Source organism: Typopeltis vanoorti, chromosome 18, assembly GCF_054136105.1.
Source record: "Typopeltis vanoorti isolate ZY-2024b chromosome 18, IOZ_Tvanoo_1.0, whole genome shotgun sequence".
NCBI classification, from domain to species: domain Eukaryota; kingdom Metazoa; phylum Arthropoda; class Arachnida; order Uropygi; family Thelyphonidae; genus Typopeltis; species Typopeltis vanoorti.
In genome coordinates, this window is record NC_143566.1 from 81,644,433 (window position 1) to 81,659,564 (window position 15,132).

The window sequence follows — 15,132 nt, forward strand, 5'->3', positions numbered from 1 at the left end:
ACACTCCTCCCTCCATTTTATTCTCCCTGTCACTCCTGAACACACTATACCCCTCATATTTGACCCTGCTTGTTATATTATCTTTAGTCAGCCATGTTTCACTAATGCCAATAACCTGTGGCCTGGAAGTGCCAACTAAGGCCAAAAATTCTTCCTTCTTGTTTCTAATACTTCTGGCATTAGTATACATTTTAAAAAAAACACAAGAGTACTGCATTAACCATTTGCTTAAACAAATTAAATTTGTACATAAATGTACAAATGATATAGAATGATTTAAAAAGGAAATATTCATCCTTATTATTTTTTCACCATCCTGGGCCTTTTCTTAACCAGTTTCCATCCAAATCTACTGTAGATAACAGTTCTCCTCTTCAAGCAGTCAGTATCTGCCACATATTCTTTGGTACTACAGCAATACCAAACAAGATTACTTCCATGATTTCTGTGCCTCTTTTTCTTAGTCTGATTATTGTTTCTGCTCTCCTGACTGAACCTCTCATATTTATTCCGAAGAAAAGCATTCACCGACAAAGCCCCTCACCAGGCCGAGCCGGAAAACACTTTCCCCGCAGACTCAAATTGCTCCCTTAAGGCAAAAACTTAAGAGAACCCCCACCGGTTTCAGCCTTTTTTGAGGCTTCATCAGTGAGTAGCCAGACCAAATTAATACCAAAGGGTATAGTGAAAAGAACTTATATACTCTGCTATACAAGTTGTCAAAAAGGTGCACCCATTAAGTTACTTAAATATAAAGAGCCAATAGGCTTCATTTCGGCGATATAAACATTATTTAAATTAAGGGGATATTAAATCCCACATTGTTTTAAAACCGAATAAGAAACTCAAAGATTGTAATCAGAGAGTTTCATGCCGAACATAGTATAATAAACTATAAAAGTATCGGCGATTACTAGCGTGAGCTAATGCAAGTAGTCCAAGTACGTAGTACAAACTCGGGCAACTCGCACAAAGATGGGTAATGTTCTGATTGCTATTCTTGGTATTTTCCATAATGTAAAAACACATTTCCTAGGAAATGTATGCTGTTTTATTACATTATGGTGGGAGGTCACTATTTTGCAGTATTTGAAGTGCTGCCTACTCGAAAAAAACTTTTGTTTTGGTGACGGTAAATCAATATAATGTTATTATTATTCGTGACACCTCCAAGGAGTCCATAGACTCATCATAGGAGGATACCTATGAGGAGTCTATGGACCCAATCATCTACATCAATGCCATCTACTGCCCACCCCCACAACTAGTATTTTTTTTTGTCTGTAAATTGTGTGTGTGTGTGTGTGTGTGTGTGTGTGTGTGTGTGTGTGTGTGTGTGTGTGTGTGTGTGTGTGTGTGTGTGTGTGTGTGTGTGTGTGTGTGTGTGTATTATTATCATAAGTACAATATGTTATACATTTATGTTAAATTACATCATAAAAACAAGATAAAGTAAATTCTTAGTAGAAGTTCAAGTAATATTAAAGTAGAAAAAAAAATAGGCCCTTACTATTTCCACTATCCGGAGGATAGCAACTGTTGAACATATATAAGCTTTGCCTGAGGGCTTTGGTGGCACTTCACTTTCATCTGATGTTAGACTATCTTTATCCAAATGATCAGTGGCTGGAGTGGAACACCTACTCTCTACATCCTTATTTGCTGTACCCATGAGATATATGTGAATTTGGCAACTTCTTGATGATCACTTAAAATTATGAAAACGAATCAGTAATGGAGAAGACTGCATGTTTCTATATTTTCAAACAATATTAGCAATTAACTCCCTCACTACTCAGCTAAATAAACTCACACCCTTTGAGATAAATGGTGCTTATTTATTAACTTTACTATAGTTGTTTTGACATCATCACAGACAAAAAAAAAAAAAAACTAGGATTACATATAAAGGAATAACAAGTACATAGGATTTTCTGTTCTTACATCAAAGAGCTTTGAAGTTCAAATGCCTCTTAATATCAAATTTTCCAATTTAAAACTAATCTTCAGTACTTTCCATGAGCTCAAAAAAGGTACCCATTTTGAGAAGGTGATTTATTATTAGTATTATTTCCAAACTTCCATAGAGTCAGAAGACTCATCACTCCATGGAGTGAAATACTCACAGACCACAATAACTATTTGTACCTTGAAAACATTCAGCAATAAAATATCCACCACCTGCTCTGGCAATGCTCACTTGTTTACCACTCATCATGCAGAAAATCTCCTTTTCATTCCTTACTTATATGACCTTTGTACAGTTTCCCAGTATAACCTCTCATTCTCCTATTACCATGGGTGATAATTCTCTATCTGGCTGCTAGGCTTATTTCACAAACTTTCAATGTCTCAATCATATCACCTCTTCTTTCTATCTATCAAGCTCATCTGAATACATTCCCCTTAATCTGTCTTTATGCTCAGTGAGTACTAGGAGAGTCTTAATTACTTGCCTCTGCATTCTCTCTAATGTTTCCTAATCATCCATATAACCAGGTTGATAGTCACCTTGACTATCAATGGTGATTAATTGATAGTCACCTTGACTATCAATTAATCAGGCCATTGACTATCAGTGGCCTGATTAATGCCCTTTATAGTGGAACTATCACCCACTTATCTTTACATGTTAGAGTTCTTCATTTTATAGCAGCAACTTTACAACTTTTGCAATGTGTCCTACGAACTGCAGTTCCCTACTTACTAAGATATCCAGATCTCTAGCTGCATCCATCCCTTGCAGCAAAGTTCCTCCAATATGATAAATTTCATTTCATCTTCTCTGGCCAAAGAGCATGACTTTACACTTGGCTACACTGAGGTGACATCCCCATTTTTGAGCCCAAAACAGCAACCTATCAAATCCTCTAGCAACAACATGACATCGGAACTTCCACATTGCACTTCCTAATTTAGCATCATCAGAAAATAATCTCTCATCTAAAACCATCAACTATTCATTGATATATAACAGTGGTCCTTGAACAGAACCCTGTGGTGTCCTACTTGCCAGCATCCTTTCTCAGGATGCTACCCGCAAATAAAATATACTGGCTTCTAAAAGTCTATTATTCCTGCAACCAAGCTACACCCACATTATTATCATCCAGTATCAAACTACTTCAAACCTCCAATAAGCAGAGCAGTGGTCTCAAACTGGTGATAAAATTCATCTCTCACATAAAGATAATCACAAACATTTATGCCCATGGCAGTACTCAAACTTACAGCCTGTTTCTTGGAGAGCAGATATGCTAACCACTCAACCAATTAGGCTGGTATGGGTGAAGATTGTTGAAGCTTTCTGATGCAAGATTGGAATTAACAGAACAGTATATCAACTAGGATGTTATTATAGAAAATAAACATTTCAGTCAATAGAAATCTTCAGGCATGCTGGTTGGGCATGGAAAAACAAGGAGATTTAATTATAGGAATGTGGATTAGAATTAGACAACAGTATATGGGAAAAAGGAAAGTAAATATCTTCAGTTTCCAAGGGATAACTATCTTAGGCAGTACTGATGGAGGCTATACAAGAACTTAATGTTTGATTTAGTGATGTTTGCACAGGATGTGGCTGTGAATGAGGTATGAACATTGGCATCAATTCTTTTCCAGGCTTTTTTTTTTATTTTTATTTATATATGTATATGGCACCCACCCACGAAATGTTTATTTGAAACCTAATGGTATATTCATACCATGGGCATGCTAAAATTATTGGCATGGTGTACTTAATTACATATACTATACATGTATACTAAAAGTTTACTGTAAAAGCCTCTGGTTTTCAACAGTGTCTGTTAATTGGAAAGATCTGGGTTCGAACCCCATCTAGGAAACAAAACCTTTATCAGACTTTTCAACTGAAGGCGAGTTAGCTGATCTCATACCAAGATGAAAGGATTTTTTTCTCACAAAAACTAAGTTTGTTCATCCTCCCTTACTTAATCAGGCAAACCATCCAGAAGAACATACACAATTCAAATAAAAAGTATGCTTATAGGAATAAGGCTAACCACCTTATTCTACAGGTATAATTATGAAATCCTAGTGTTTAGTGGGTGCCTTATATGTTGATTCTTCAGTGTCGTATATAGTTATGGAATTAACAACATGTTTGTTAATAAATAAAATTATTTACTTATTATCCTATATTTTGCCGAAATCAAATCAGCATCATCAGGGATTGATACAATTATATTAAACATGGGCATGCAGGCACACTTTAGTAATATTGATGATAAAACTGAAGAGATACAGGAAGACCTAAAGTCCTACAATTATGCCACCTATAGGCTTTGGTTGAGTGTTCTTGGTCATTGGGCTGGCTGTCTGCAGATGAGGGTTTCCCACATGAGGGGGGGGGGTCTGATACAACCATATTTGTTTAGGTTGGGATATCAGTAAGGGCTGCAGCTGATTCAAGGAAAATCCTCTCAAAATTGAATTTGCTTCAGTGGAGTAAGGTGGCTTTTTTCCAATGGATCCTGTGCCATGTATGGTCTGCTAATCCTGAGCAGCTGTAGTGGTAGAATTGGTTACATCTGTATTGGATTACACCAAATTCCACCATTACAGCTACTCAGGATTAGTAGACCATGTCCTGAATACCCACAGAGGATTCATTTTGATTTTGGCAAAATATAGGATAATAAGTAAATAATTTTAGTTATTTACAAATACATTGTTAATTTCCTTAAACTATATATGATAATTATGAAATCCAAGTGTACTTGAATGGTCATGGGTGCTTAATGGCCTTTTAGAATCACTGATGATGAGACATTTACTGTTATAACATTTTGTGTGATAACCTCCAAAGACTCATTGCAGGAAGGCACTCTGTTCAACACAACTCACTATCCAATGTTACTTAACCCTTCATCTACTCACAATGCCATCTACCATTCATGTGGGATGAAAAATTCAAGTTTCCAGAAGAGGGGAAAAACCTATTTCCTCCATATGAGGTTGGCTGATATTGTTTTGCTACTAAGAGTGGTCTAACTTATAGTTAGAATTTGAGCCTATGAGGTTTGTCATATGATCTATCAAAATTGAGATCAGGTGACAAATCTCTGCAGATTTTAAATACCAAATTTAATTCAATTCCATCCAACCTGAGTGGAATAATTATCTGTGAACGGTCCCAATGAAACTCTGATCACATGACATGTTTATTCAAGATCCTGTTCACCAAATTTTATTTTTTAATTCCTTCTTCCTTAACTGGAATTTTTATTGCCATTTCATAGTAAATGTTACTGAGCATGTTCTCCAGACAAATGCTTTGATTTAGTGTTTCTGTAACACAGGTTGGAAGAATTATGAGGCAGTGCATCTGATTGGAAAAGACCCAAGTTCAATTTTGAGGGTAGGAATGACAGGAATTCTTATATGTACTTTTTTCAATTGAAGGCAAGTTAGCCTGTCTCATATGGAGATAGTAAGGTTTCCCTTTCCAGAGATGGATTTTTCTCATCTAACATGTAGACAAAATCAGCCAGAAAACACACAGAATTAACAGACAAAACTACTATTAGTGGGCAATATATATAGTAGTGTAGTATGGATAGTACATCGTGTAGGGTAGCATAACCTATTGTGATGAGTCCCTTGAGGCATCACCTAATAATAATAAAGCAAAATAGAAATTTTTGAGAGGATACCAAATGGTAAATTTTATAAAATGTCAAAAGGGAGCAGCATTATTGCATGTGATAAAACAAACGAGATAAAAAGGCATTTAATAGAAGACACATTTTGCAAAAAAGAATCTAAAAACAGATACAAATAAGATTTTTCTTTAATGTCTTGCAACTAAGCAAAGAATAGCTAAAAGCAATGGCTGATGCGTGGAATTAGTCTCAAGAAAGGAATCAAATCTCGTCAAATAAAGACTTTTTTAATAAAAATCTTTGTGTATATATATATATATATATATATATATATATATATATATATAAAATATTTACAATTTACATAATAAAAGCAAACAATTTTTGTTTCTTATAAAGCAAATGGTATTGTCAGTAGTGATGTGAAAGCTACATTAAGAGGAAAGACATAAAGCACATTGATTCATTTGAATTATAGACATGGAGGAGACTATTATGAATCCCATGGACTGCAAGAATGACCATTAAGGTTTTAGAGAGTATAAAAATAGAATGCTCCTTGGAGGCAATGATCGCTAAGCAAAGGTTGCTGTACTTTGGACATGTTATACGAACAAGAATGAGAAGGGGGACAACTGCAAAAAAAAGTTGGATGGGGAACAAAAAAAGAACTTACCAACTTGAACGTACAACTGCTGAAAGAAAGGACAAGAGAGGCCAAGTGGGATGGAGAGCCTTTGTTCACAAGATCACCAAGAGTTGAAAACAACTTGATGGCACATAACATAAATGTTCTGTAATTGCAATTAAGAACTTAACAAGTATTAAGAGCAGGAAGTGAGAGAACAAGGTCATCCCTGGAAATTATGTAAGAGTGGTTAGGAGGGATGGGAGAATTAGATTTTTTTTTTTTTTTTTTTTTTTTTTTTTTTGGAGAATGGTGAATGGGTTGCAAGAGCCAGTTGTGAATGCTTTGTCAGTGTATGAGTTCTAGGAGAAGTGCACTGAAAAGAAATTAACAGATACCATAGCATGAGGAACAAATAGTCATGGTGCCCACCTTAAGCCTGGTTGGCCAAGCGGTTAGCGTATCCACTCTCCAGCCAAAAGGCTGCGGGTTCAAATCCCACCATGGGCATAGATGTTTGCGATTGTCTGTGGAAATAATAGTGGTGGTGTTGATGGGAAGTAGATAGCATTGCAGTAGCTGTGGTTAGCTGTAGTTGGTGGATTGAGTGTTGGAGACAGAGAGATGTAGATAGTGGGTGCCCTTCCTCGATGAGTCTTTGGACTCCCTGGCGGTGTCAGGTAATAATAATAAGATGTAGGACCTTCTTTTGCTTCGATGACTTAAGCAGCCCTACAGGGCATACTTTCCACAAGTGTACAATAACAATCAATGGGAATTTTGGACCATTCTTCCTATAGCCATGTAATCAGGCACTGGACTGTTGTGGTCAAATGTCCTTTGACCTCACCTGATGCTCCAGTTCATCCCACAGTTGTTCACAGTAAGGTTGAGATCAAGGCTCTTTAGAAACCAGTCAAGTGTGGTGACAGTCATGTCCACAAACCATACAGTTACAGCAGCCTTATGGCACAGTGTGTTGTCTTGCTGATGGGACTGGTTTCAATTTCAGTCCCATTGAAACACCACAAAGCAGGAAACATTGCATTGCCCAGAATGTTAAGATACCTCTTGGAGTTAAATCTTCAAGGTACCACAAACAGAGATCCAAGGCCAAACTAGGAAAAACAGGAACATACCATCAACCACCATCTCCAAATTTCAAACCTGGAGTTATTCTTCTAGTAGAAGTGTTCACCGGGCACACTCCACACCTGTCCATCTTCTAGCTAGAGAGTGCAGAATGATTTGTCTCCATAACACAGCTTTTCAAGCTTCCATGTCCCACTGTACATGCTCTTTGCACCACTGAAGACAAAGCTGCATCTTAGTGCAGGTAATGTGTGACTTGCATACTGTGGTCCTGCCATTGTAAGCATTGGTTCTGAATGTTTTTATACAGATTCGTGTGCCAGTTGATGCCCAAAACTCTGCATTTAACATGTCAGCGAACGAATGGTGGTTTATGTCTTTACATATTATCCTTCATAGCAGCCTAAGGTCACATTTGGTGAGTATTGTGAGTTGTCTACTCATTTCTCAACTATTAGAATAATACAGTCAGTCTTAATACTTTTTCAACTTGTTTATGCAGTTGTTTTTATTATTAATTTTGAATATCTGTTCGAGCCGTTTCTTATAAAGTACATAAAACCTGTAACTATTACGGAACAAAAGCAGCAAGTAGAAGGGGGGGGTATTCTTAATTGTAAAACGGTGTAGTCTACATAGTATATTGATTGAGAGAATGTAAGCTGCAGAGCATCATGAATAGGAGGAAGAGGGGAGATATGATTGAAACATATAAGCTGGTCAGGGGTTATCAGGGTAGACATGGAAGAGATTTTTCATAGAATGGGAGAGGGGAGCAGAACAAGAGGCTATTGCTGGAAACTGTATAAGGAGAGTGTGGGCAAAGGAGTGAGAAGCAGGTTCTTTCCATTGAGGGTGGGTGGCGAGTGGAATGCATTGCCTGAGTGTGTTGTGGATACATTGAATCAGTTTAAGACGCAGTTGGATGAGCAGAGGCATTGCACACATTGCACCAGCCATATATGCAATGTGTGTGATGCACACAGGTGCCAGGATAGTAAAGGCACCAAAGATTTGGTACGATATTTTAAATAAAGTGAATTTTGTCAGCAAAATACTGCAGTCTTCATCTATGAATCTCCAACTTGCTTTAGATGCATTGAATGATCTAAATCAATTTTTAAATGATTATAGTCTGATGAAACTTTCAAAGAAATTGTAGAAAGCTCAAAATTAATTGATGCAAAATTTGATGCAGAATCTGTATTTTGTAGTAGTAGACCACTAAGACATAAAAAGATAACACAGTTTGATTACGAACGTGAAAATATAGTAGATCCTAAAATTTCATTTAAAGTATTTTTTCTCTCTGCATAATAGATCAAACGTTACAATCTTTGCAGGAAAGATTTACTTTATTAAAAGAACATGAATTTTTCAATCAATCAATCATGTTTATTCGTAAGCTTCCTATAATAGTACAATTCATTTCCGTTTTTGTATTTGTTAAGTACTTCACAAAATAAAGAATATTTATTATCTTGTTGTAAAAAAGTTATTACAACAAAAATTAACACACGAGAATCATTCCGACATTGACGCAGACGATTTACGCGAAGAAATTTTACACTGTCAACCATTTCTAATTTTAAAAACGATATATATATCAGCTAATTCAGTATATTTATTCAAACAACTTAATCACAGTTTATCCAAACTTTACAATTGCTCTTCGGATTCTTTTGTCATTACCGGTATCTGTAGCATCTGCGGAACAGTCCTCTTCTAAACTTAAAATTATTAAAAGCTTCTTGTGCTCCACAATGGTACTTTCAAATCTTACCATTATATCAATAGAGTCAGATATTTTGGATCAACTTGATATACATGATATTATTATTATTACATCACACCTCCAGGGAGTCCAAAGACTCATCGAGGGAGGGCATCTACTCTACAACTCTTTGTCTCACTACTCCACCAACCTTCATTATCTAACACCAATGCCATCAACCGCCGACTACCACCACTAGTACTTTCACAGACAATCATAACATCCATGCCGACGGCGGGATTCGAACCCGCAGCCTTTTGGCTGGAGATTGGATACGCTAACCACTCGGCCAACCAGGCCGGCAATCAATCAAAATATTATTCGAGAATTTTCATTAATGAAAACTAGAAAAGTCAATTCACTAAGTAATTTTTCTTTCTGTTTAAATATTTATTTAACCATTTCTTTACCCAATAATGTTTAATATGTTCCTATTTTATATACTTGTACTATTATTTATTTACTTTATTTTTTTTCAAATTATTTTGTTGTTTTTGTAATTTCTGCTTTTGTTCAATAAACTTATAATTAATATATTTCGTATTTCATTTTTACTCACGGATACGTTTTTATAAAGTGATTTTTTATTGGGGAGAGGAGTATAGGGGTACCAACTAAGGTTTTGCACACAGGCGTCGGACACTACTGGCGCACCCCTGTGGATGAGCATTGTATTCAATAGTGAGTACCTCCCACGATGAGTCTCTGACTCCATGGAGGTCAAATGTTGATAATAATAATAACAATATTTTGTGCTGGTTTCCTAAAAATTTCTTCGCCAGATATTCGGAACATCTATCTGCATGCAAGTGTTCAAGTTTATGAAGAAGTTTTTTAAAAGGTAAACATTTATTTCCGACATTTCTGAATATATACTAATTTAAGCATATATTCAGTTTCAAGGCTGAGATACACAAATTAGTCAGTCACCCAATCTTGAAAATCCCAGCAAATGTGCGGTTTTCTTCATCATAAAAATAACTTCTCTAATGACATTTATGACTGAAAGGCAGTAGGTGGAACTTTTTTCCCCTAACCTTTGGAAATTGATAAACAATCTCCCCTCGTTGCCATTGACGGATGAGTGTGACAGGAAATAGATGGCGGCAGAAAACTACCGCCATCTCATTTTCTTTATCCTATCTGAGATTTTCTTATACTATATCACATACCCTATACTGTATGCTGTATCGTGTGATACAGTATAAGGAAAGTTAACTGAATAAGATAATTGCAAGCTGGGACGCATCAGAGTTCGACAGTATATAGCGGTCACACTAAAGGCTTCTAGAAATAACTAATTATGAAATATGTATATAGTGGCCAAGAGATAGTACTAAACCCATTCCGATTTTTCTAATATGTTACTATACCACACATATGTTATCTGAGAATATTGTGCAATGCAATGTAGTAATTTCTCCAGCACATTTTTCTGTAATTGATGGTTAAGAACTCGAGTTTCGGGGAGAGCGGGAGGAATCCTAACTCACCCGAATTAAAAATCAGTTAAATGCCTGAAAAGATCTAAGGAGGGAAAAAAAAAGTTTTTCTACTCGAACTTATAACAGTCATTTTTCTAACATGTTACTATACCACACATATGTTATCTGAGAATATTGTGCAATGCAATGTAGTAATTTCTCCAGCATATTTTTCTGTAATTGATGGTTAAAAACTCGAGTTTCGGGGAGAGCGGGAGGAATCCTAACTCACCCGAATTAAAAATCAGTTAAATGCCTGAAAAGATCTAAGGAGGAAAAAAAAAAGTTTTTCTACTCTAACTTATAACAGTCTTCCTTCTGTCCAGTCAGCATTATGAACGTTGTCAAGCCATGAAAAAATCGTCGAAACGTGCCTTAAACCCAAAACATCTTCCAGGGATGGCCCTTTATTCTACCCCTACTTCCTTCAAAATCTTAAAGTTTGAAGGAAGTAGGAGTAGATTAATCTGATAACAACCCTTCATATGTCTCAACATATCCCTTCCCTCTCCTGTAAATGGCACTCCCCTAAATCTGTCTTCATATTCTATATTCCAAACGCGACACTGCCACCATAGCGAATCTTTTTTTATTATTATATCCAGTTGAGAATCAAATGACCTATCTATGCACAGCAGTCTCTATGTGGACTGATCAAGGCCTTCCTTGCTTCTACATGTTAAGGTCCTCCTTATTAACGTAATCTATTGCAGCGGTCTTAACTTTCCAGTTATTATACTTCATGACCCATGATAATCATAATATAAACAAAAATCTGTTTAAATAGAGTAATAAATGAAACGGTGTATGAGCTAAAGCATACTGTATATGAACTAAAATTTCACAACATACACATTGCAATTTTTCCTATCCTTTGGTAACTAGTGGGGTAAAGACCAACTGTATAAATTCCTCTTGATATTCTCCCTTGTTTCATTTGATCACATTGGTTAAGGACAGGGCCGCCCCATACAGCATATTTTGCCGCCCCTTCCCCCTTATTTTTCGTATAGTTTATGCCAACTTTGCTGCCCCAAAAAAACTTGTCGCCCCGTGCAAATGCACGTCTTGCACCGTCGGTAGAGCCGGCGCTGGTTACAGATTATTACAATATGTATGCATTGAAATCTAAAAACACAACGTCACCATGCTGACTAACTTGGCCGTACAAATTATTACTATCAACACACGACCTCCATGGAGTCAGAGACTCATCGTGGGAGGTACTCACTATTGCATACAATGCTCATCCAAACTGATTCAATGTGTCCACATCCACAACGCACACAGGCACTGCATTCCACTCACTAACCACCCTCCATGCAAAAAACCTGCTTCTCACTCCTCTGCTCACACCCTCCCTATAGTTTCCAGCAATGGCCTCTTGTTCTACTTCCCTCTCCAATTCTATGAAAAATCTCTTCCATGTCTACCTGATAACAATCCCTGACCAGTTTATGTCTCAATCATATCCCCCCTCTTCCTCCTATTCAAGAGGCTCTGCAACTTTTTATTTGTCCTCGTACTCCACATTCCAAAGACCACTGACTACCTTTGTGAATCTTCTTTGTACCCTTTCCAACATATCCTCGTCACCATGAAAACCCGGCGACCAAATCTGTGCACAATAATCCATATGAGGACTGATCAATGAAATCATAACCTCTCTACTTCTGCATGTCAGGGTTCTCCGTATCATTGCCATTATTCGATGTGATGTCTTCACAACTTGTGTAATGTGGCTCCTAAATTTCAGGTCCTTGTCCACCATCACTCTCATCTGCTCTACTTCTGTTAAAGTTTCCCTACCAAATGTATACTTAGCATCCCATCGTTGTTTACCAAATCTGAAAACCTTGGTAAAGGCAACATTGAACTGACAGTTCCACTTACTTGCCCATTCAGTCAATCTATTCAAATATGTAACACGTGGTGATTATACTGTATTCAGCCACACGAAGCAACCTTGACGAACAGCTGCTCAACACTGACCCAGACCACTACAAAAATAAGTTGCTCCACTTATTTTTCTATGGCAGGTTGATTCGACTGCTATTTGGAAATATAGTTACATATAGTTCTGAAGAGAATTTGTTTTTGTTTCTGTTACTTAACAATATTTACTTACAGTTAATAAAATACTGTATTATGTTAATATTCTGGGAGTTAGAATAACGACCCCTTAAAATCTTTTATGTAACCCATTGAAAAACCATTGATTCTACTGTCATGTCGTTACAATTGTTGGTGAAGTTCCAGGCCACAGTGATGCTCGAATTAAGAATTACATTCGTTTGTAAGAATTATGATTATATTCTTGATTACCAATATCTCTACGGATTCTGATGCCCGACGCAAATTTAAGTTGAGGGCCCTTACTTTTTTTAAAAAAATATAGTTAAAATTTAAAGGTTAAAAACTCAAATCACATATTTTTATGTAAAATTCTATACTTTGAAATTACGTATATTTACAACACAGCAAAAAATCGCAAAACATACAAAAATGCATATAGACTAGAATTACAGATACATAAGTTGCCGATTACTGGCTAGTTATAACTAGAGATGTGCAAACTAGAAAAATTGCATAATGACAAGAATCATTTCATTTTTAATGGAAAATGCAATGTATGAAAAAAGTAAATGATTTAAAAGTTTACTTTTGTTGATTTTATGGAAGCAAATTCATCCAAAATTTCACTTGTTTCTAGTATATCTCGCAGATATCACCTTCTGTTGCGATCATTGACAGCCCAACCATCTTCTCAGTGAAATACTAGATCTTAGATATGTTTTAATTACTTTCAGTCATGAAAATCATCGCTCGCTCGCCATTTGTTACTAAAACTGGAAGTGTCAAAAATATTCGAAGCGAATTGTTAAATTAATAAAGATGTAATCCAAATCATTTGCGCGCGCATGTGTGTAAGTGTTGCAATATTTTCAGTGTGTCTAAGCTGTAACTATCCTGTATGATATCCATTAGAATTTGTATTTCATTATATAGTTCGGTGACACAAATATCATATTTTTCACCATCAGTCAGTGATTTCTTAAAGAGTGTCCTCATCCATATTAGAAATTTCCTGGATAAAAACTGAAATATGTTAAAAGTGACTTGTCAAGAGATCAAACCTGTCAGCCAAAGAATTAATAATAGTGTCCACAATTGGAAGAAACAATGCAACTTTAAAGTTAGAATGCAGATCACTTCGTCAACAATCTTTTCTTACGTCTGCATAATATACTGATTTTGAACTCATGAGAAATTTCTAAATCTAATGCTAACTCTTTTGCTGATTCAAGTACAACATTAAAATTGTCATCCGATCTAAATTCTTCAGTAATAGTCATGGGCCAGCTATCTCTGATTGGCTACCAGTGGAGATTGAACTGTCCACTCAATGTCAAGAAAGCTAGATAGGGTTTATAGGCCTCGCCTACTCCCTATAAGGAAACAAAAGGCGTTGGCTTATTATTATTATAAATTCTTCAGTAAAGTCGATTACATTATTTAGTGTGTTTATAGATTCACTTAAATCTGTGTTGGGATTTTTTTTTATTACGTGACACTTCCAAGGAATCCAAAGACTCCATCGAGGGAGGGCACCCACTCCACAACTCTTTATCTCTACCACTCAATCCACCAACTACATTGAACCTCAACTACCATCATCACCTACAGCAGTGTTTCTCAAACTTCAGATACCCGAGTACTCCTCCTTAAATTTTCATTATTACCCCCTTATCAAAATAATAATTAATAAATAAATAAAGTATATTTCATTGTAAATGTCTATTTTATTTGAATTTATATGTTCATGTAAACAACAAATATGATTTATTTTTAATAGAACAAAATTTGGAATAGATTCCTCTTCATTTCCCGTCCATGAAAATCCACATTTCAAGTAATTCATATCATACTTACATAGAGTTTTCATTCTCTTCCTAGTTGGTTCTCTAGAGATGTCAGACGACACAGCCTTATCAATTTCGTTTGATCCAGATACAATATCAACGTTTTCTTGTTGCTTACACCTACTTGTATTTGCAATATTGCTCTCTTTTGTGGGTTTTATAAATCCAATCTTTAAGCAATGGTCCATACTTAAGAAGTTGAAAGCTAAAAAAATTACCATATTTACTCGAATATAACTCGCGCTTTTTCCCAAAAATTAAAGCTAAAAAATTGTGGTGCGAGATATATGCGGGGATTTTCGAAAACTAAGTTTTCAGAAAAAAACTGTAAATGGTGCGACTTACTGAGATGCTCCTATTCGTTATCACTACTTTTGGCATCGAGAACAGTTTCTTTGTGTGCATCATCAAAGTCATCTACCCAAATAGCATCTTCTTTCCCATTATTTCAAAAATTACCAGTAATTTACAAGACTTGAGATACGTAGAGCAGCGAAGAACTGCATATGATTGGTGCAGTAATAACAAAAGATCACGCAAACCAAAGACAAATTAGCATTTCAAACAGTTAAGTTGAAATGCCAATTCCCTTCAACCGAATTCC

General features: G+C 36.0%; 1 protein-coding gene across 3 annotated transcripts in view; it reads right to left on the reverse strand.

Moving 5' to 3' along the window:
* LOC150096850 (uncharacterized) overlaps nucleotides 1-15,132 on the reverse strand; it is a 74,147-nt gene that overhangs the window by 36,752 nt on the left and 22,263 nt on the right. For all 3 annotated transcript variants that reach the window (XM_090408495.1, XM_090408497.1, XM_090408498.1), the window contains exon 2: nucleotides 1,511-1,708. In XM_090408495.1, the coding sequence (XP_090264621.1) occupies nucleotides 1,511-1,672 (162 nt within the window). In that variant the 5' untranslated portion in view covers nucleotides 1,673-1,708. The remainder of the gene's footprint in view (nucleotides 1-1,510; nucleotides 1,709-15,132) is intronic.